At 40.0% G+C, this 24,670-nt stretch overlaps 1 protein-coding gene across 3 annotated transcripts in view; it reads right to left on the reverse strand.

Annotated features, from left to right (window-relative positions):
- Prp18 (pre-mRNA processing factor 18) overlaps positions 1-24,670 on the reverse strand; it is a 103,404-nt gene that overhangs the window by 21,063 nt on the left and 57,671 nt on the right. For all 3 annotated transcript variants that reach the window (XR_010858565.2, XR_010858564.2, XM_067136767.2), the window contains exons 4-5: positions 23,749-23,967; positions 18,657-18,869 (exon numbers count right to left, since the gene is read on the reverse strand). Coding sequence is in view for 1 of the 3 variants with exons in the window: in XM_067136767.2 (XP_066992868.2) it covers positions 18,657-18,869; positions 23,749-23,967 (432 nt within the window). In the remaining 2 variants the exon portion in view is untranslated. The remainder of the gene's footprint in view (positions 1-18,656; positions 18,870-23,748; positions 23,968-24,670) is intronic.

A 24,670-nucleotide genomic window follows, 5' to 3' on the forward strand; every position in this document is an offset into this window, starting at 1 on the left:
TGATGACCAAATCAAACAACCCTGTATAACTGTAGTATATTTTTCTTACTAATAAACGTGGTATATGCACTGTATTATTATACAGCACGTATACACTCGTTCCAAGTCGTAGGAATCTCTTAATGCAGTTCACTGCCTTTATGATCACTTCTGCTAGTTATCTACGAGCAAAACTTTCCGGAAAGTCGTGCAGTAGCACGGCACATTGAAAAGGCAGTGGCAACACAAAGTGACTGGGAATTGGCTTATATTGATATCAACATTTCAATCAATCAATCAATCAATCAATCAATCAATCAATCAATCAATCAATCAATCAATCAATCAATCAATCAATCAATCAATCAATCAATCAATCACTACTGATCTGCATTTAGGACAGTCGCCCAGATGGCATTTCCCTATCTGTTGTTATCCTAGCCTTTTCTTAAATGATCGCAAAGAAATTGGAAATTTATTGAACATCTCCCTTCGTAAATTACCGTATTTACGCAAATAATCCCCACATATTTTTAAAAAAAATTTGAGGCACGAAATTGGGGTGCGGGTTTTATTTACGTCAAGGTTGCCAACACGCTCCTGGCTCACCTAGTTTACGATGCTGAGTGTACAGTTATGTTTTGTGCAATCGTAGCTGGAAGAAAACTGTCCCCATATGTGATATTTAAACGGAAAACAATTCAGACTTTTAATTCTAAACTGTCTTTACATTTTTTTTAAATAGTACCATATTTTACAGAGTAACTTAAATTGAAAATTTCTCCGCGTCACGATAGAACGTGTCTTCCGGAATGTGCAGGGGTACCTTTCCGCACTTTCACTCAGTTCGGTGCGTCTATAGTGTGTTTCATAGTTGAAAATAGAGCAAAATCGTAATTCTTTTGTATTCAGTGTTTTAAGGAACGCCACAATATCATGTAGCAGACAATACGCGGAAAAGCAGAATCTGCGAAAACTGGCGAGGGTTGGCATTTCGGAATTCAAAATCATGTAATTGGAAGTCCGATTTCTGTATTACAAAGACTTTGAATTTACGAGGTTTTACTGTATCGCAAAACTAACATCAGATTTCGCCGGTGTGTCTATTTCAAGTGCTTACATTGCATGAGAGACCACGTGGGAGAAGTTTTTTAGACGTGGAATGTGACGAACTTGTAATTTAGGAGAGGATTCTATATAGAGTAGAACGCAGCCGGGTAGGCGGTTCGAAGAGGGTTGCGCAGTAACATTTGCACGCTTTGTAATAGACGTGTTTTCCGCTGAGACAATAGAATCATTTCAGTAAGAAGTACATGTTTGTGCGGGTCACGAGTGAATGTTTCGAGTTTTATTTGCAAATATCATAATCAACGAATTTAGGGAATTATTTGCATGTGTACGATGGATCCAGGAAGAGCAAAAAGACAAGTATTGCATCAACAGGTGAGGGAAATAGTATTTAGAATGTATTTTGTAAGCATGCAGCAGCAGGCAATCAGCGGCGGGGGGGAGGGAAAGGTAAGGAACGCCATGTTGCCACCCCTCACCAAGACAGCACTCGCGTGTGGTATCGGCCTGCAAACAGTACAGAGGATAAAACAAGCTACGGAAATAAAAATAATACAGTGTTCCGGTCACCAGGGAAGAACCCTAAGAGGAAGAAGCCAGTGACGGACCTCTATGATTTCAATAAAAATGTTCTGCGTACAACAATATTTGATAAGTATTAAAACAGCGAATATCCTACGGCACTGAAACTGGCCCGTCCATTTACCTTCCTTAATATCTCGAAAATTTCCCTCAACACTTTCTCGGGGTTTGATGTTAAAAATTAATTTAGACTTTCAGGAAACATTTAAGCCCATGAAAAATATAGGTCATCGCTTTGGAATTCAAGATATAACTGGATGAAAAAATGTTTGTACTTTCGTGCTGTTATGCTCTCTACACTTCGCCGTTCATTTCTCTCAACTTCCATTTACTTTCTTTAATATCTCGAAAATTTCCCTCAACACTTTCTCGGGATTTGATGTTAAAAATTAATTTGGACTTCCAGGAAACTTTTAAGCCAATGAAAAATATAGGTTATCGCTTTGGAATTAAAGATATAACTGGAAGAAAAAATGTTTAAACTTTCGTGATGTACAGTATGAGTAGCCAAATTGGCATCACCGCACGTCATACTTCTGTCTCTGTCTGGAAAATATATTTCATAGCAGTGATAATGTATTTTTATCATCTCAGGCAAAGCAGCTATATCCGTAAATTTACATGTTCATATTTGCATAAAGACCACGTGGAACTCGCGGAGTGATACGAAATGTTTGTTTATGCCTACGTTACTCTTTCGATGGAAGGAATTTTAGTTCATCCCTAACTCCCCTACCTATAAACGAATATTTGCCCCAATTTGTCCTCTTGCATTCCCAGCTTGCTTGTGTGATGAACACCACGAAAGAAATGGAAAAGCTTAAGAAAAGATCAAGAGCTCCTAACTGGGATAGTACGGAAAACGTAGGCAATTGTAATTGAATCGGTGAGCTGAAAAGGGTACACATACCAAAATCCTTACTTTTCAGGAGAAAGGAAACACTGTTTTGTAGCTAATAGAACGGTTTGATCAAAAAAATTTCTGTTAGGCATTTATACATCATATATCTGCATATTCAACTACAAAGTATGGAAATCATATTACGTACAGTTTTCAAGTTATACCATTTTTTATGTCAAGGAATATGTTCTGCAGGCCTTCAGGCTGAGCAGCGATCGCTTGGTAGGCCAAGGCCCTTCAAGGGCTGTAGTGCCATGGGGGTGGTTATATGTTCCTTTTTACACTCAAATTTGAGAAAGATCTTTGTAGAGGCAGATAATGTATAATAAACTCGCGCACTTTCAGAAGTCTATTAAGCAGTAACATATTATTACACAAAAATACGCCAAACCATAATTTCTTTTATAGTTTTTCATTGTCATAAGTGTTTTACTTTACGAAGATGTCTAGCCTCCATAACCTCTAAATGGTGTATGTCTTCTATGTTTAAAATATCGTGAAGATCATCAACATTATCGTCCATTCTTTCAATGTGTGTTTAATGTCAAATGGATAAGTCGAATATTTCACCACGATTATAATACTGCAGGGCCGATGACCTTCGATGTTAGGCCCCTTAAAACAACAAGCAAGTATATTACTGCAGACAGTAAATACCACGAAAATAAACTGCTCACTCATTTCTTTTTCCGCTACTCGCTGCTATACAATGCTTATACAAGGGTCCTGGTCTGTATGAGCAATTCAATGAATAACTATAATGGATATATTGAACCATTCTGTTCATTGGTGCAATTATATCAATTTGAGTATTGGATATTGGAATCATACTAGGCCACCCACGAAGCCGATGTCTTACAGTATATGTCATAAAGGGGTCCAGAAGAAGCGTTCTTTTGTGAAGTGAGCGCGTGTCATTATGAGAAATCTCCAGAACCCATTAATAGAAGTTATGTCCCAAGCGAAGCCTCTTGATGAAGCTTGGGGACGCTCTTCCAGTTCCCGGCTAAACTTATTCTAGGAGGGAAGAATGAAATAAATTAATATCTTTGGTTACAGAAGAGTTGCATTGGATTTGAGACAAGAATTGCAACCTGTATTATATCTGCTTTATTTTGATAGGCATTAGGGCTGCATTAATTAATGCATTCGCTAAGTTGCGCTCATGATAATTAATGCGGGAAAATTTTCCCGGGCACGCTAAGATTGCACGCAGCCAAGCGGCTTGATGACGCGACCCGGAATTATAAATTAAGGCCGCCAGGGCATATCAGAGTCATTCTTGGACTGAGAAGCTGCGGGAACGAGTCGTCATACTGCGTGGTGGTGCTGAGAACGACGCTTTGTCTTCAAGCTACATCGACTGCCTGTACTGCTATTTCTGCAAAGATGTAAGTAATCAACTTGAATATTCAGAGGAATTGAAGATTTTATCTGTGAGATTATGCTATGGGGAGATGAGGTACTGCTTATAAGAGACTAATGAACTAGGAGCTTCATATTTCTGTGAGGTCAAAGCATGACGGACGAAAGGCTAGTATTAATATTGGCTCAGGTTAGGAATTCTAAAACTATATGTTGTCCGTGTGATAGGGTGAGAGAACAGTGACGGGGAGTAGTAAAGAAACTCTTGTGTACCAGGTTAAAACTCTGAACGAGACTTGGTCAGTGTAACGTGTGAGACACGCTAACAGTGAAGACAGGCATCAAGTTTGGACAGTCTGTAATATATGAATTTATTTTCAGTTACCCCAGCATCAAGTCAGAACGAGTGTTTGACAGCATCATTCCAAAGAAGCCACAACCAGGAGCTGAAGCCAACACAACAACGGGTATCGAGCCAGGAACATTGGGAGCACCTGACCAGCACAACATCGAAGAGGACACCTTCCGACTACAGAGGGAGCTGTACGAAGACGCTACACCAGCAAGAATGTCTCCAAGTGGTCAACAGTATCTGATGCAAGCCCGGCAGTCTATCAGAATGTGGTAGATCCAGTGGTCCACAGGGATGGCCGCTCCGCTATGTCTTCTATTTTAAGGTCAGAGCTTTCCAATTCTGTTTCAAGCATGTCATTTAAATTTAGATAGGAATATGGGAACCGTCAGTCAGCATAATTGGTGGTAATAAGAGAATTTCCCTTGTAATATAGAGCTAGGCCTCAAACTCGAACCCCGTACTTTAAGGTAGATGTTATTTGTAGAGTCCTTGTTAGCGAATTTATTGTTCATTTTGATTGCGTTATTTTGAAGTACATGTTTGTGTAAGGGTCTGATCGAACTCAGTTGGGCATAGGAGGTTAGTTTACAGATAGGTACTTTTATTAGATCATATTCAGGCATTTGTTTCTGCAGACGTAGAAGTGTATAATTATGACCAAGTGGTGACCAAGTCGTGACCAGTAATTCACCCAGATTCATTGATAGAGCGAGCGAGCCCAGGTAGTAAGAGATTGGAGCCCATAAGAGGCAAAAGTAAGATTTGCAGTCGGCCTGAGAGAGCCTAACCATTGAGAGTTTATTGAGTATATTTTGGAAATGCCTAGTATGGCAATGTGACGAGCGCTTAATGATTAGTGTTTTGTAGCACCAGGATTTAGCCCATGAGAGGCATAAGTAAGATGAGCTAGATTGCTGAAGTATGGAGACAAGGGCAGATAGCCCAGGTATATTTAAATGAAGGCTTTAACAGCTGACGATGTGATGTGTTCTTTGAAAGGCAAGACTTTAGCCAGTCTTCCCGTTTGAGCTCGTAAATTAGGGGCTGCCGCAAGGGGTGGGGTGAGAATGGAGGTCATTGAGCTTGACGTCACAGGCGGGTGTGTTGGTCGTCTGCAGTATTTCAAGTATGCCAGAAGGGGAAGAAACGACCTTCTTGTTCTGAAAGCAGAGAGAGAGATTTGTTTTATGTCCGACGTGTTTTACGTAAGATTTTAACACTGGCCCATTTTATACTGACACCCTTGTATGTGTTAATTGGATCTTTGATATTGTTTTGCTTAGGTATCTTGGACACCTTACCTGTCATAGGACTAGGGTTCGTGACCGTGTCAGGTCATTGTAAATTTTGTAGTGATTTTTGTTTGCACCGGGGTTCGACGGCGCGAGGCTTTGTAATTTTTTTTTAAGGGAATCATTGTTTTTGGTGTCATTAGGCAGATATCCATCTTTCTAAACTTCGTTACTTACACTATGGTTACATGCTTGTTGCAGATTCACGTGTTTTTGTGAAGGCAGTGAAATGATAGTCATCGGCTCAGCGTCATTTTTCCATCTCATATTGAAATGATCTTTTATTTGTAAATAATTCAATTTTATGTAATAAATCCCTATTTGTTAAACTCGGAATGCAGCGGTGTTTCTGTTAGATATTTTATTTTAAAATTTTATTTAGTCGAATTCTTACCTGAGGAGGCACATGTCCTTGTGTTATCTTTATGTTGCCCCATTATACCCATGTTATCCTGAGAAGAGCGCTCTACCGGCTGATTGAAGAGGACAGTGTTCAGGTAAGACTATGTGCACCAGCTCACGTCTGTGAGAGTTCGTTCACTACTGTACTCTGGGTTCGAGACCGGCCTTCGCCTGGACGGAACTTAATAGTGCAGTAGGGCACATAGTATTTATGGCGCAAGCCAATCGTGGGGCCTCGATATTGCTGTAATGAGGGCTGCCCAGACAGTGGAAACATAGCGCCATAGTTTAATTGCCGAGCAACGTGGTGGCCGAAATTCCGTAAAGGGCTAACCATAGCGCCATAGTATTAATGACGACGAGTAACGAATGGCCCGATATTTCAGTAAAAGGGACCAGAGCGCCTTTGTCTACATTGTGAACTTGGTGTGGCTAACTGAGGACCCGATATTGCAGTAAGGAGGGTCATACAGCTTATTTTATTATGCCGTCAGGTGATGCTTGATATTTGTGTAAACGAGCTCACACAACCAAGTGGTATTTTGTTGATTTTCCCCATAAAATAGGGCTATAGGTCATTATGTGTATCTATAAAGGCAGGACCTGATATTTTGGTAAATAAAGGTCGTGCAAGACTTGATTTCAGGCATATGTTATGACAGCTGCATTCAATTACGTGTTGTGCTGGTATACCAAGTTTGGTCTGTGATCTGTACTGTTAGCTTGGTGATATATTTGGAGTATGTTGTTAAACTTGTGAGGTTGAATGACTGCCAGTTCAGAGAGGTATTTTGTGATGTTCTGTCTTTGATCTTACCATTAGTTTATGGATATTGCTGTGGGTGGTGTTTAGCGAGGATGTGCTGATTGTGTGGTTTTCTGGGAGTGATGGATGATATTCGTGCGGGGATTTGACCTGCAAGGTGTTGTGTTTTACAGGTGTATAATCGGATCGCTTGGATTTGTGCATGTGGTAGTTTTTGCTGGTTTATGACATTTTGTGGGAGAATTTTATGTTTGGGTTGTGTATATATTTTTGTATCATAGTGTTGTACTGACGGTTACCTTATGTTGAATGACATGATATTAGATTGAGGTAGCCAATTTAGGCTTTGAAAGTTCGAGAGTTTAGCAGTAGGAACATTTTGATAAATTAGAAAGAGTAGGAAATTTATAGTATTTGAAATTTAATCGAGGACATACGGAGCGGCTTTTCCCGCCGGACTTTATGACAAGTGAGTAGAATGTCGGTAGACATAGGAGAGATGCTGAGGCAACTCAGCGAGCAGATAAAAGAACAGGGGGCCAAAAGAGAAGCACATTTTGTGGCGCTTAGAGAGGATCTAAGAATTATTCAAGGACAACAAACTAGGGATAAAGAGCAGATGAAAGAACAATTTGTGGCGCTTAAAGAGGAGGTAGGAGCTATTAAAGGACAAGCGGATAGGAATAGTGAGCTCTTGGTTCAGAACGGGGAACGTTTGAACGACCAAGTCAGTGCTCAATTTAAAGAACAAGAAATTAGGAACTCGGATCAGATAAAAGAACTTAAAGTACACGTAACCGAGCAACTTACGGAGAAAATCGCGGAGTGCGAAGAAAAGGTGACCGAACGAGTAGTACACACCGAAACACGGGTAGCTAGCCAAATAACCGAGCTAAGGGAGCACACTAGCATTCGTTTGGAGCAATTGGCCTCTGAAAATGAAGCGACTAGGGAAACCATAGCAGAATTAGATACCAAAATAGAAAATGTACGGCTGTGTTGTGTTACCACGACCGAAAAGTTGAGTCAACAGAGGAAGTGAATAGACAGGTAGAAGAGTCACACAGGACAATAGATGAACAGATTTGTAAGGTAAAGGGCAGTATCGGAGAAATAAAACAGCCTATTGAAGAAGAGGACAAGGAGACTCAGGCCGAACTGAAAACCGTTAAAGAAGAACTGATAGCAGCAATAGATCGCATAGACCATACGCAAGAGAGGCTAGAAGAAGTAGAGCAGAAAGTCGAAGACAGTATGGAGGCGAGGACTCGAGAAGGAGTTGGGAGGAAAGAGCAAACCACGGAAGAGAATAAGGAAGGTAAAGTCAGCGATAAGGTGCCCGAGGAGGAAATTATCACAGAAGTTCAGCAGTCTGATTCACCGGTTGAACCGCCCGAAAATGAAGTGATGCGAATGGAGCAATCTGATACAAACAGTCCAATGGTTCAGGAGGCAGAAGCAGAAAGGGAAGATACACCAGGAAACGAGAATATTACCGTAGCCTCAGAAGAAGGATTGAATGACACAACAAGCAAGGAAGCTAGGGAAACGGCAACTTTGGTTTGGCTACAGGAAGGAGAAGAGGAGCAGTTCAAGAATCACATTGTGCAGAGATCTGGCAACATAGCCATAGTCCTGTCAGAAGGGGCTGAGCTCAAGTACTACGCGACGACATCTGAGGGCGAAGACCTCGTAAATTCGGCGCTAGAAGAAAAGAGTCTGGAATGTGTGACAGCATCCAAGGGCGAGGCAACGGATATAGGAAGGGAAATCGCGAACGAAGTGACCGGGATTTCTGGACGACGAGAAATGGGAGACCTGACCGGGAATGCACAAAATAATCAAAGGGAAACGGTTGGAAAGTATCTTCAAGAAATAGCAGCCGGAAATGAAGGAGACGATCAATGGTATAACCAGCATTCGAAGCGAAATGAAGGAAAGAGAACTAAGTCATACAAGAGACGCAAGAAGAAACAAAAATACCGATACCAGTTTGGTTGGTTCGGGAAACAAGTGAGAACACGCCGTAGGTGGAAGATTGGAACCATCAAGAGAAAGAAGAAGCGGCGAAAAGAAGATATGAAAGAGGGACGAATTCTTGAACCGAGAAGCTACGTGGAACAGATGAGGAGAAAACGTGCTGTTGCGAAGAGGTGGCTTTCCGCATGTCGTGAAATAAGGCGGAAGAAAAGTGACGGGAAAACCGAGAGAAAGGAATGTCTCTTACTCCACAAAGGAAAGAGTGGAACAGAGAGAGGGAACTTCTCTAACTACAGAAGGAAGCAAACACGGAGTGCCAGGAACCTCTGCAGGCTAGAAGGCCGCATGAATGAGACAGGATGTGAAGAAAGTTGTGAAATGGCCGTGAGACAGGGAACTTCTGTAAGTTTGGCAAATAGAAGAGCCATTTAGATAAACACCACTGTATATAAGTAGTATTGTAAATAGAAAACTGATGATAACCAGTAGTGATAAATTTATTTTATGAATTATATTAATTGAACATCATGACGAATGAAGAGAATTTAAGATGAATTTAACAGGGATCCGCAACTAGATCACGAGTTAGTGTTAGTTAAGACACCCACTGTCTCTAACCCTACAGAGAGATACTACCATAAGTTCGCTGAGCTATACACTGGACCGTATAGAGTAATTCATAGTTATGAAAATAACTCATACAAGGTCCAAAGCTTGGACGCTACAGTGACTAAGGTCTTTAACTCATCAAACCTTAAGCCCTTTTTCCAACCCGGCCAATATCATTTAGACAATCAAGAAGAAGAAGAAGAAGAAGGAGGCGAAGAAGAGGAAGAAGAACCTGAGGACGAAGAGACCGAAAATATGGCCAGAGAGGAGGTTATCATTCCGGAAGAAGATGGAAATGACAGCGAAGAAGAACAACCAGAGATACCCAATGGTGAAGAAGAAGAAGAAGAAGAAGTGAATATGATTTCTCCAGGCGACCAGAAACAGCGAGCTGAGCAGCGCAAAGAAACGGAGTGTCAAGACTGCGAGAGTAACCACCGGAGATTTCTAGCTCTGCTGGATGCCTATTACCAAGTTAGGAAGGATAGGAAGGCTATCATGTCTGTAGCTGAAGATAGTCCCATGCCCTGAAGTTTGGAATATTGACAGCAGATATAATTGCAATGAGAAAATGATCTTGGAATTTGGGAAAATAAAATTCTTCACAAAATTTTATTTTGTCGTTCACGGGGGGCTATGAACCATTCTGTTCATTGGTGCAATTATATCAATTTGAGTATTGGATATTGGAATCATACTAGGCCACCCACGAAGCCGATGTCTTACAGTATATGTCATAAAGGGGTCCAGAAGAAGCGTTCTTTTGTGAAGTGAGCGCGTGTCATTATGAGAAATCTCCAGAACCCATTAATAGAAGTTATGTCCCAAGCGAAGCCTCTTGATGAAGCTTGGGGACGCTCTTCCAGTTCCCGGCTAAACTTATTCTAGGAGGGAAGAATGAAATAAATTAATATCTTTGGTTACAGAAGAGTTGCATTGGATTTGAGACAAGAATTGCAACCTGTATTATATCTGCTTTATTTTGATAGGCATTAGGGCTGCATTAATTAATGCATTCGCTAAGTTGCGCTCATGATAATTAATGCGGGAAAATTTTCCCGGGCACGCTAAGATTGCACGCAGCCAAGCGGCTTGATGACGCGACCCGGAATTATAAATTAAGGCCGCCAGGGCATATCAGAGTCATTCTTGGACTGAGAAGCTGCGGGAACGAGTCGTCATACTGCGTGGTGGTGCTGAGAACGACGCTTTGTCTTCAAGCTACATCGACTGCCTGTACTGCTATTTCTGCAAAGATGTAAGTAATCAACTTGAATATTCAGAGGAATTGAAGATTTTATCTGTGAGATTATGCTATGGGGAGATGAGGTACTGCTTATAAGAGACTAATGAACTAGGAGCTTCATATTTCTGTGAGGTCAAAGCATGACGGACGAAAGGCTAGTATTAATATTGGCTCAGGTTAGGAATTCTAAAACTATATGTTGTCCGTGTGATAGGGTGAGAGAACAGTGACGGGGAGTAGTAAAGAAACTCTTGTGTACCAGGTTAAAACTCTGAACGAGACTTGGTCAGTGTAACGTGTGAGACACGCTAACAGTGAAGACAGGCATCAAGTTTGGACAGTCTGTAATATATGAATTTATTTTCAGTTACCCCAGCATCAAGTCAGAACGAGTGTTTGACAGCATCATTCCAAAGAAGCCACAACCAGGAGCTGAAGCCAACACAACAACGGGTATCGAGCCAGGAACATTGGGAGCACCTGACCAGCACAACATCGAAGAGGACACCTTCCGACTACAGAGGGAGCTGTACGAAGACGCTACACCAGCAAGAATGTCTCCAAGTGGTCAACAGTATCTGATGCAAGCCCGGCAGTCTATCAGAATGTGGTAGATCCAGTGGTCCACAGGGATGGCCGCTCCGCTATGTCTTCTATTTTAAGGTCAGAGCTTTCCAATTCTGTTTCAAGCATGTCATTTAAATTTAGATAGGAATATGGGAACCGTCAGTCAGCATAATTGGTGGTAATAAGAGAATTTCCCTTGTAATATAGAGCTAGGCCTCAAACTCGAACCCCGTACTTTAAGGTAGATGTTATTTGTAGAGTCCTTGTTAGCGAATTTATTGTTCATTTTGATTGCGTTATTTTGAAGTACATGTTTGTGTAAGGGTCTGATCGAACTCAGTTGGGCATAGGAGGTTAGTTTACAGATAGGTACTTTTATTAGATCATATTCAGGCATTTGTTTCTGCAGACGTAGAAGTGTATAATTATGACCAAGTGGTGACCAAGTCGTGACCAGTAATTCACCCAGATTCATTGATAGAGCGAGCGAGCCCAGGTAGTAAGAGATTGGAGCCCATAAGAGGCAAAAGTAAGATTTGCAGTCGGCCTGAGAGAGCCTAACCATTGAGAGTTTATTGAGTATATTTTGGAAATGCCTAGTATGGCAATGTGACGAGCGCTTAATGATTAGTGTTTTGTAGCACCAGGATTTAGCCCATGAGAGGCATAAGTAAGATGAGCTAGATTGCTGAAGTATGGAGACAAGGGCAGATAGCCCAGGTATATTTAAATGAAGGCTTTAACAGCTGACGACGTGATGTGTTCTTTGAAAGGCAAGACTTTAGCCAGTCTTCCCGTTTGAGCTCGTAAATTAGGGGCTGCCGCAAGGGGTGGGGTGAGAATGGAGGTCATTGAGCTTGACGTCACAGGCGGGTGTGTTGGTCGTCTGCAGTATTTCAAGTATGCCAGAAGGGGAAGAAACGACCTTCTTGTTCTGAAAGCAGAGAGAGAGATTTGTTTTATGTCCGACGTGTTTTACGTAAGATTTTAACACTGGCCCATTTTATACTGACACCCTTGTATGTGTTAATTGGATCTTTGATATTGTTTTGCTTAGGTATCTTGGACACCTTACCTGTCATAGGACTAGGGTTCGTGACCGTGTCAGGTCATTGTAAATTTTGTAGTGATTTTTGTTTGCACCGGGGTTCGACGGCGCGAGGCTTTGTAATTTTTTTTTAAGGGAATCATTGTTTTTGGTGTCATTAGGCAGATATCCATCTTTCTAAACTTCGTTACTTACACTATGGTTACATGCTTGTTGCAGATTCACGTGTTTTTGTGAAGGCAGTGAAATGATAGTCATCGGCTCAGCGTCATTTTTCCATCTCATATTGAAATGATCTTTTATTTGTAAATAATTCAATTTTATGTAATAAATCCCTATTTGTTAAACTCGGAATGCAGCGGTGTTTCTGTTAGATATTTTATTTTAAAATTTTATTTAGTCGAATTCTTACCTGAGGAGGCACATGTCCTTGTGTTATCTTTATGTTGCCCCATTATACCCATGTTATCCTGAGAAGAGCGCTCTACCGGCTGATTGAAGAGGACAGTGTTCAGGTAAGACTATGTGCACCAGCTCACGTCTGTGAGAGTTCGTTCACTACTGTACTCTGGGTTCGAGACCGGCCTTCGCCTGGACGGAACTTAATAGTGCAGTAGGGCACAATATACACAGGAAGCTTATACACGGTTTGTTTATTTATTTATTTATTTATTTATTTACAGAGTTTACGCCCACATTGGAGCACTTAAATCAGACTACGATGTGCATTTAAGTTCTAAGGCCTCCGATTTTTTTTCTCCAGACTGGAAAGAAATAGAAACATGTGCATTGTTTTAAAATGAGCACACATTCGTTGTCAAAACGTCACAGAGATGGCAGCACTATACGACAGATGGAATTTTAGCGCCAGCCGCGAGAATGAGAACTGTTTTAGATACTTAAAATGGCAACGTTTTCCTTACTTGAACAGCGTGCAATCATTCGTTTTTTGAATTTGCGTGGTGTGACACCAATTGAAATTCATCGACAGTTGAAGGAGACATGTGGTGATGGAGTTATGGATGTGTCGAAGGTGCGTTCGTGGGTGCGACAGTTTAATGAAGGCAGAACATCGTGTGACAACAAGCCGAAACAACCTCGGGCTCGCACAAGCCGGTCTGACGACATGATCGAGAAAGTGGAGAGAATTGTTTTGGGGGATCGCCGAATGACTGTTGAACAGATCGCCTCCAGTGTTGGCATTTTCGTGGGTTCTGTGCACACAATCCTGCATGACGACCTGAAAATGCGGAAAAGTGTCATCCAGGTGGGTGCCATGAATGCTGATGGACGTTGCGCAAACGTTTCTTCATGAAAACAACTTTGAAGTGATTCCTCATGCTCCCTACTCACCTGACCTGGCTCCTAGTGACTTTTGGCTTTTTCCAACAATGAAAGACACTCTCCGTGGCCGCACATTCACCAGCCGTGCTGCTATTGCCTCAGCGATTTTCCAGTGGTCAAAACAGACTCCTAAAGAAGCCTTCGCCGCTGCCATGGAATCATGGCGTCGACGTTGTGAAAAATGTGTACGTCTGCAGGGCGATTACGTCGAGAAGTAACGCCAGTTTCATCGTTTTCAGGTGAGTAGTTAGTTAGAAAAAAAATCGGAGGCCTTAGAACTTGAATGCACCTCGTACAACAAATTTGTCTTCCTTTTCTTCTCCCAAAAAGTCTTGAGTCTGGTTGACCTGGCTGCCCTCTCCGCATCCGTTATAACATATTGTTTCCTCTGTACAGTGGTCAGAGGAAGCCTGATGCATTTATTCTTCAAAATACTTTTCTCGCCTCTGTTTTCTATGGTTTGCATGGTAATATTCAACTCCTCCAAATCACTTTGGACTTCTTTAAACCAATTGTTTTTTGATTTACTATTCCAAAAGTAATTAAATAATTGTTTTAAAACTCTGTTATCACTTAGTCGAAATATATGACCAAAAAAGGCAATTCTTCTTTTTCTCATCGTATCTGTGATGGACTCACTTTCCCGATAGATAACCTCATTCGGCAACAATCTCCACTGTCCATCCACCTGATGTTTCTTGTTTATGATCGTCCTGAGTATCCTTCGATCAACTCGTAGTAAGCGTTCTGTTGTTGATCTAGTATTGAGTTTAAATAATGTTTCACAAGCATAAGTTGCTTCTGGTTTAATAACAGAGTTATAATGCCTAAATTTAGCATTAATCGAAAGACATTTCTTTTTGTATGTAGACCAAGTTATCCGTTGTGCCTGCTTCAGTTTATATATTCTGCTCTCTATTGATGGTTTTTCATTGCAATTCCAAGTGAGATTTTCACCCAAATATTTAAATGTACTTACAATTTCAATTCGTTTATTATTATTATTTAATAATAGCTCTGAATTTAAAGTTCTGAAAGTAGGCATTATTTTTGTTTTATCATACGAAATTTGTAATCCAACTTTTTTCGCTACATTTGCAAGTTCTTCCAATTGAACTTTAGCCTCTTCGAAACCATTTGCCAGTATCGCAAGATCATCCGCCAATGCCAAGCAACTTAGTTTGATATTTTTCCCAATTTTGACTTTTGGAGGACATACCTGTCCACTCTCGCATGACTTTTTCCAATACACAATTGAACAATAATGGCGAAAGTCCATCTCCCTGGCGGAGGCCTGTTGTAATTGCAAATGATTTAGATAACTCATTTCTGAATCTAACTTTAGATTGAGTATTCTTAAGAGTCATACCAATCAGGCTAATAAGTTTGGAATGTAGACCAAATTCCTGAAGGACATTCAACAGTGATTCACGATGTATACTATCATACGCCTTTTGAAAATCAACAAACGTAATAACTAAATTTTTGTTTCTAGATCTATGATGTTTCATAATCCATTTTAAACTGATGATTTGGTCAGGGCAGCTTCTTCCTGGACGAAATCCACCTTGATATTCCCCTAGTTCACAGTCAAGATGTCCCTGTATTCTGTTATAGATAATCTTAGATAAAATCTTATATGTAATATCCAATAATGATACTCCCCGATAATTATTTGGATCAGATCTATCGCCCTTTTTATGCAATGGTTGAATTATTGCCATATTCCACTCTTCAGGCATTGTAGCAGTATTCCAAATATCTATAAGATATTAGTAAATAATTTCACATAAACGGTGTATAAACCTTGTATAAAAGTTCTACACCGTTTATTAGTAAGACGGTTTGTCTTGCCCGAGTTCGTTATTTCACGGTTATTGTTTTACACTTGCGTTTGTTGTTGGAGTTGTTAAAGTTATTGTTGCTGATTTGTCACATTTACTGTATTTTTGTTATTTGTTACGTTTTTGTTCTTGTTATGTGAGTCGGTCAATAATGCCCTTCTGAAAAAATATCTCACGTGAATTACCGTGATCTTCCTTTCTTGTCGTGTGTATTTGTTAAACCTTCTTTGTTATTGGTTTATTGTTGTCCTGCTAATAATGGAAAAAAGAAAAGAAGGAAAGAAACATTTTCACTAAGGATGAGAAAATTTGAATATTAGAAAAGGTTGATTCGTACCGCGGAACACGTGTTTCATTGGCATGAGAATTGCAGCCTCTTGTATCCACACTGAATACAATTGTGAAAAACAGAGGAAGCATTACATCAAGTGCTTCAGAATGCGAACCAAACTCCAAGAAAAGGAACTATGCGTCATACTGCAAATGCAAGAAAATGGAAAAAATTGTAAAAAGTTGGTTTGAAACTTCAAGAGCCGTAGGCATTCCAATTGATGGTGTGCTCTTAAGGGAAAAGGCACTTAAAGTGGCAAACATTCTTGGCATTGAAAATTTCAGCGCGTTTAATGGCTGGATCGAACGATTTAGGAAAAGGTATAACCTAACCTATAAAACTGTTTGTGGGGAATCTAATGCAGTTAGTGATGAAACTGTGGAAGAATGGATTGACAGAAGATTGCAGGAGCTGAAAAAGGATTACGAACCCAGGAACATTTTTAACCTAGATGAAACTGGACTGTTTTTCAGTGTGTTGCCCAGCAAGACTTTGGCATTCAAAGGAGATAAATGTCATGGTGGAAAACACAGCAAGATGAAGCTCACAGTGATGTTGGGAGCCAATGCTGATAGCTCTGAGAAGCTCCACCCATATGTGATAGGGAAATCTAGAAAGCCTTGTTGCTTCAAGAATGTGCGATCATTATCTACTGCCTACGATGCTAACCATAAGGCTTGGATGAAATGAAATGTCGTATGGCTTTTAGTGCCGGGATATCCCAGGACGGGTTCGGCTCACCAGGTGCAGGTCTTTCTATTTGATTCCCGTAGGCGACCTGCGCGTCGTGATGAGAATGAAATGATGATGAATACAACACATACACCCAGCCCCCGTGCTGTAGGAATTAACCAATTAAGGTTAAAATCCCCGACCCGGCCGGGAATCGAACCCGGGACCCTCTGAACCGAAGGCCAGTACGCTGACCGTTCAGCCAACGAGTCGGACATAAAGCTTGGATGACCTCAGATCTTTTCCGACAGCAGTTAATTGCTCTGGATTAAAAAATGGGTGTGCAAAATAGGAAGATCCTTCTTTTCATCGACCGTTGTCCTGCACATCCCGTGGATGTTAATTTGAGGAATGTGCAGTTATAATTTCTGTCTGCTAACTGCACAAGCAAGCTACAACCTATGGATTTAGGGGTTATTCACTCCTTTAAGTGACTTTATAAGAAAAACCTGGTGCAGCGAATTTTATTCCTTATGGATGCTGGAAAGTATCCATCATCATTTAACATTTCAATCCTGGATGCGCTTCACTTCACTGCAACGTCTTGGAAAGCCGTGAAGCAGACTACCATCTCAAATTGTTTCTTGAAAGCAGGATTTTTCAAGAATCATGCCGAATCTCAGCTGCCAGAGGAAGCAGAAGAAGAAGGAGGAGGCCTGCTACCTCATGTATGGAGAATGTTGCAGTCAGACTGCACTACTGAAGATTTTCTTCAGGTAGATGATTTTGTGATCAATGCAGAGGAAAGAAGTGTGGAGGAGTTGGTTGCTGAGCAAACAGCAGCAGAGTCTCCCACCAGTGACAGTGATGAAGCAGAGGAAGACAGTGAAGTGATGCCTATCAGCGCTGATGCAAGTGCAGCAGTAGATGTTTTCCGCAGGTATCTGTCATCTGTAGAGGGGGGTGAAAATAATTTTCATAACCTTTATGAGCTTGAAAAACAAATAGAGGTCATGAAAATAAGAAGTGTAAACAGAGATCGATTCTGGACTATTTTGGTAGGAAGCCATTATTGTATAATTTTCCATCTGGAATAAATTTGTGTTAATGTTGTAAATACAGGTACAATAGTAGCAAATAAATGTTTCATTCAGAGAAAATATTGCATCTTAGATAATTCTATAGCCATTCTATGAAAGAAACTACTGTATATTAAAAGAATATATTACACAAATTTTTAACCACCTACCGGTAACCTTCTCCTGGGCAAAGGATGAGCAGCATTACAAAGGCAGTGTAGTCAACAGTTAATACAGTACAGTAATTAACTTACATGGACCTTTACTTGAGGTAAGTACAGTAAATCGATTGAGACTGAAATACTCTATAGATTAATAATAAGCATTTGTGTATCATTTGCCTCCTTTTCCAGAGCATAATTATATATACCTGTACAAGTTGTTTCCCACGATTTACACTTTCCCCCTCTTTTACACCAGTAATCCTTGGTCCCTTGAAAAGTGTAAAAGAGGGGTAATACTGTAGTATATTGAGGCAAAGGAGGTTAAGAAAGGGACAGCAATCACATCCATATGAAATCATCACTCTGAAGCGAGGCCTGAGAACCAAGGAGGTGATTCATGTACTGTATATTAAAGTGAGGGCCCAGATCAACCTTTGGAAATAGTCGTCAGAAGCTGGGAAGGCTCAAGGTGTCAGTGAAGAGGAAGTGTGTAATTAAGGCTAGGGATGACCTTCGCAAAGAAGGGCATCCAAGTGCAAGGAAGGTCGTCGCACCTATCCTTACTACATAAAGTGAAATTCTAGTAGCATCAGGCAGTACCTATTGGACTATCACCTTGAGGTATGTAATAAGTATAAAAATATGTATGTGAAAACTGAGTGTATCTAAACTGCAGATATATTGCACATCTGTGGTTTGTCAATTATGATCATTTATGCGTTTTTGTAAGCGGCAAAATGAGTTGGTCTCATCACAATGTTTTCTGTTGTTGTTTTGTTTTGGGAGTAAATTCAATAGTTAAACTTGGTAAATTTCTCTTACTGGTAAAGAAGAACTTGGTATACTATCCAGATTCTATTTCAGGGTTAAATAGGAGCAGGTAGGGTAATGAAGCAAGTCTGAAGCCTCGTCAGCCTTCTGACTGTCGCCTTGGGAGGAGTAGTTCTTTCATGCTCAACTCAGTTGTTTATTTCTGCAAGTATTTTGGAGATGGCTCCCATAATATCACCATTTTCATCAACAATTTCATTATATTTTATTCAAGCTACAATGTCTACTTACTTTAATATAATCTCTGTCCAACATATATCTGGTAATTTCTGTGAGACTTTCAGCAATATCCTCAGGAACACTTTTGTTCTTCAACTTGCGCAGAAGAGGCTTGAGGTACACTTGAGTCTGTGTGTATGTAGCACAAGCCAATTTGCCCTTGACTGTAGTTTTCTCAGCTGCTGATCTGCTATTCAATTGATTTCCCCACATCTTAAGCAGAAACTGTAAATAAGACCATAAAAGCCATTTACAAAGTGACAACTAATGAATGTTAATTTGCTTTTTAAATTACCGTATTTACTCGCATATTAAACCCCTTTTTTGCCCACTTTTACAGCCAAAAATAATAAAGGGGGGTCCAATATGTGATAACCTCAAAATATTGTGCAGCGAACACATGATTTCTAGGTTTAGGAAGAAGAACAGTCAGAAGATTACAAGGTATGGCTGGGGAGACAGACGAACAAAGACCATGACTGATTATATAATCACAGAGAAAGAACACCAGAAGAACCTTGTAGATGTAACAGCCATGCCTGAAGAAGCTTTTGGTGGAGATCATAGAGTTGTGATAGGAAAATTGAAAGTTGGAAAGATTGAAAAACCCCAATTAAGAAGAGAGAAAAGAATTAAAGTATGGAAGTTGAAGGAGAAAAGCATACAAGAAGAATTTCAAAGGGAAATAATACCCTTGGTACCCAGGACAGAGGTGGGGAATGTTGAAGAGGAATGGAAAAGATTTAAGGAAGCACTGGTTGGATGTGCAGAAAAGGTGTGTGGTAGAACATCAGGAAATGTGAAAGACAAAGAAACACACTGGTGGAATGATAGGGTAAAGATTAAAGTGAAGGAAAAGAAAACGGCATGGAAAGCCTGGAAAAAATCGAAGACTGAAGAAAGTAGAAAATATGTGGAGGCAAAGAATTTGGCCAAGAAAAGAGGAAAAGCTGGGCCTTATTTACACAGAAATTGAGAGATGATACGCAGGGCAGCAAGAAATTACTGTATGGTATCTTAAGAAACAAAAAGAGAGATCAAGTAAACACCAGATTTGTGAAGGATGAAGGTGGCATAATTTTAACAAAGCTAGAAGAAATAAGAAATAGATGGAGAGAGTATTTTCAGAAGCTGCTGAACATAAGAATGGATGACAGTCATTCAATGGACGACCAGGAAAGGCAATTAGTTGATGAAGAAATGGATAAAGAAATTACAATGAATGAAATTGAAATGGCAGTAAGAAAGATGAATAATGAAAAAACTGCTGGAATAGATGAAATTTCAGTGGAGATGATAAAGGCAGCTGGAGCTGTAGGCCTGCAGTGGACATATCGGGTTCTCAGGAATGTCTGGGAGAATAAGGAGGTCCCTGAGGATTGGCAAAAAGGAATAATCATCCCAATTTTCAAGAAAGGTGATAAGAAAGTTTTGAAGAACTACAGGGGAATTACTCTAATATCCCATGTTGCTAAGATAATGGAAAGGATACTGGAAAGTAGAATAAGGTTGAGGGTTGAGAAGCAGATACAGGAAAATCAGTTTGGTTTCAGAAGTGGAAGGTCAACAACAGAGCCCATTTTCATTATGAGACAACTAATGGAAAAGCATTGGGAGTACGGGAATGATATGGTAATGACATTCATTGATATTGAAAAGGCATATGACAGTGTCCTTAGGACGAAAGTTTGGGACTGTCTGGTGCAAAAAGGAATTGGACAGGGATTAATAAAAATGATCATGGCATTGTATAAGGAATGTTGTAGTTGCGTGCAAACACAAGTTGGCAGGACAAGTTGGTTCAAAATAACTAGTGGGCTGAGACAGGGAAGTGTTCTATCACCAATCCTGTTTACAATAGTAATGGATGACATCATGAGAACAGCAAAAGCAGCATATGGAGGAATAGAAATGAACATGATGTTATTTGCAGATGATATTGTGATTTGGGGAGAAGACGACAGGAAGGTTCAAGAACAGTTGAATGTGGTGAATGGGAAGATTGAAGAATGTGGATTGAAAATAAGTGTAGAAAAGAGTAAAACTCTTGTTATGACTAGAGGGCAGAAAGAAGGGAAAGGTCAGATTAGACTTGCAGACAAACCCCTGGAAGTAGTGGAAACGTTTAAATACCTGGGGAGTGAATTAATGGAGAATGCTCGACTGGATGCTGAGATTAGTAAAAGGATTCAAGCTGGAAGTTGTTTCTATCATAGTGTAAGAAATATGTTATGGGACAAAGATGTGCCAATGGAAGCAAAGGATACTATGTACAAGATGTATTACGTACCCATAACAACTTACGGAGCAGAAACTTGGACAATGACAAAGAAGGATGAGAGTCGAATACAGGCAGCTGAAATGAAATTCTTGAGGAGTATGATACAGAAGAGTAGACGAGACAAAATAAGGAATGAGAAAATCCGGGAAGAAATTGGAGTGGAAAAAATGAATGATAGAATAGAGAAGAGCCGACTAAGATGGTTTGGGCACATAAAGCGAATGAGCGACGAAAGAATGCCAAAAAAGGTGATAGAAATGCAAATCCAAGGAAGGAGAGGCCGTGGACGACCACGATTGAGATGGAAGGATACCATCCAACGCAGCATTATAGAAAGAAACCTGGACTGGGACACAGTGTTGGAGGAGGAGTGGTGGAAAGGCCGAAGAAAGTGGAGAGGAACCATATTTGCCCCTACCCGGCTACAGCTGGATAAAGGGAAATGATGGTGATGATGAAAGAGTTATAAATTGTACATGTAAACATTCTATACTATTATTTAACAGACTTAGAATGTATTTAAGTTATACTGGCTATTTTTGTCGAAAGGCAATATTTCTAAACGTAAAAAGATAAAAAATTGTGAACATGACTTTTAGGCCTACAGTACATATAAAAGTCCGTTTTAGTTACTCATATCACGTCATTCGTTACATCTCATCAATTCCTCCGGTGAGGTTGACGTCAGGAAGGGCATATGGCCGTAAAAACTCGCTACGAAGATTCGTCTCACTTCATACTCGATCCCGTGGAAGAAAGGGATAAAGGTATCGTGTTATCATATAATTAAATATTGATACAAAAGAACTTAATGGCCAGTCATTTGTCTCTCTCAGTTCAGCAGTAGGCCTAGCACACAGTAAACCTGATCACTGCTTTCATTTGAATTACTGCCTTGCGCCGCCAACTTCCCTGCCTTGCTACCGGCGTGTCGGCATTCTAAGTGACGTCATCTTCACTGCGATCTCTCATCAGTTGCATCAGCCATGCTTCACTGTCTTTGAGCCATGCACTGCAATCAAGAGCATACGAGGTCCCGTCTTTTTGAACATTTTAAAAATAATTTCGTTCCCGACTATACAGTCTAAACAGTGTAAATCTATTCCCAGATGGTCTCTGATAATCCCAGTTGGTGTATATGTAGCAGAAGCCACTCCTTCCGAACGAAGCCGTGCTGTAGAAGGCATGCCAAACCATCAGCTGATAACTTGCGTATGTTATGAGTTGTACTTCCGAATGTAATACATAGTAACTGGAAACATTATTTTGATAATTGCGGCTGTTGAAACGCAGACCCTTATTTTTAAGTACATTTCATGCTTGTTCTCTACATTTATCACATCAGGGTTTGCGTAAACAGCTGTTCATGAGATAAGACAGACCACATTGTTTAGGTTAGGTATATTATCGCCCTGACAGTGCCAAAAGTGCGACGGAAAAAATAAAAATAAATAAATGGCGGTAATGCGTTTTATTATTATGTTTAATTTTGTACGTTCGTTGTCTCTTTTTTAAGTTAATGCATACCCTAGTATGTTTTGTTTGGAGTCTCCGAAAATCGTTTAAAGTACGTGGGGACATAAACGGATTATTATTTGTTAGGTACGTTGGCGAGTAAAATAATCGTTTTGCTTGATGATGATGATGCTTGTTGTTTTAAGGGGCCTAACATCGAAGGTCATCGGCCCCAATAATCGTTTTAGTTGGATAGCTTTTATCATGTTTCAAACTTACTTCTCTCCAAATGTATACCAATACTGGCCCGAGTTATGAGAAATTAAACAACCGCTTTGTTAATGACGTCGCCTGCTGTATAAATAGCAACAACCGCAAATATTTCTCGACTAAAGTAAACTCATTTCCTCATCCCGAGGTGGTACAGCTCTTTTTAGACATACCCCCAGTGGAGGGGAGTTACATGTACCGCTTTTACCGCATATCAACCTTCCTGCCATTCGTAAATCTCTGCCAGTACAGTACCGGGAATCGAAGTCAGACCTCCCCGAAAACAGCAACTAATTGTGCTAACCATTACGCAGGCAGACAACTTTAACTACAAAACACAGACATATAGCATGACTGATGAATGATTGCAATGCGCAGGTTGAACACGAAGCTAGGCCTATCATCTATTTCTGCGATGTCATCAGAGCTGCAGTAGACCTACGCTACAGAGGCGGACATTTTAACTACAAAACACAGATGTACCGCATGGATTCGACGCGTTTTTCATTGCGTAGGTCGTATGGACGAAACTATTCACAAATTTGTGCGATGTCATCAGAGCTGCAATAAGACTTGTACCCGCTTCGAAGCGGAATCGTCATCGTTCCCTGACGAATTACGCTGGGGGGTTCTATAGGCGAGATTAATTTTTTTAATTTTCTTCGTCTCGAAAAGCCAGGGGGGGGGTCTAATACACGAGTAAATACGGTATGTATATATATATATATATATACACAATGTAATTCCCTGAAATAATGGTACTTAAAGGGATGGATGGTCAGGTGAGAATATTTTACTTGTAAGCAGAAGGTATAACAGACTAAAAAGTAGCCAGGGTAGAAGATATGAAGAACGTATTCAATATTGAGCAAAAAGCCAGATTAGGAATGAACACAGAAGTCTCCATGTAACAGCCTAGATGATGAGAGATCTATGATGGAACAGTTACATTCTGTTTATGATTTCCAGACAAGAAGGGCTGAAGCAAATTATATCAAAGAACCCAAGTTCTAGACTTGCTCTGGATTGCCGACTGTTTGTAGGAATCCCTAGCAGTCTACAATAAAATATATAACAAAAATGAATCAGTGTACCAACCTGAATAAAATTTGTGATTACATTCATATCAAGATCTCGATCATTCTTTCCTAGGTTTACAGCCATCTTTTGTATTTCTTCATATGTAATGCCGTCATCTTGAACTTTAACATCAGTTGAAGAATGTCCTTCAGCACCTTGGCCTTGTGTAGCTAATAGTTCATCAAGAAAAGCTTGATCTACTTTCTCCAAAGCTTCTTGGAAGTCATTTCGCAGACCCTGTAAAAATATACAACATGAACATATGCTTCAATATGAGGTGCAGCCATTATTTTAAATATAAGTCACTGGTCATATTATTACAAAAAAGTCTATTAATTTGCCTAATGAACGAACTATTTGTTTCTGTTATTATACAATATTTTTAGGCAAACCCAGATCGTCTCTAAAAATATATGCCTGGCTTCTCAAGCTATTAATTTTCCATTGTTTCTGTTATTATACAATATTATTAGGCAAACCCAGATCGTCTCTAAAAATATATGCCTGGTTCTTCAACTCTGTGTTAAAGTTTACTTAACAAATGTGTTAACTAACAGTTGTTATTAATTTAACACTTTGATTAAAAGCCCCCTGTTTCACTAACACATTTCCAACATTTGTTACAAAACAACTGTTAGAGATAAATACTAATACATTTCCGTGAGATTTCTGAATGTGTTCAACAGTAGGCATCTTTTGTATTTTTACACAAACCACTCAGAGCGGTACAATGGAATTGTATTTTGTCACACTTGGTTGAGGTTATTACATGTTATGGTTACTATAATGATACAAGACAAACACTGTTATAGATTTAATTTGAAAGTATGCGAGTGTGCTTGAAAAATAAAATAACATACTGTTATATCACAATATTCAATACATTCTTATAGGAGTGTAATCTAGGGCTCCTACAACACTGGGAAAATGTGATAATTGA

The sequence above is a fragment of the Anabrus simplex genome, chromosome 1, assembly GCF_040414725.1.
Source record: "Anabrus simplex isolate iqAnaSimp1 chromosome 1, ASM4041472v1, whole genome shotgun sequence".
Taxonomy (NCBI): Eukaryota; Metazoa; Arthropoda; class Insecta; order Orthoptera; family Tettigoniidae; genus Anabrus; species Anabrus simplex.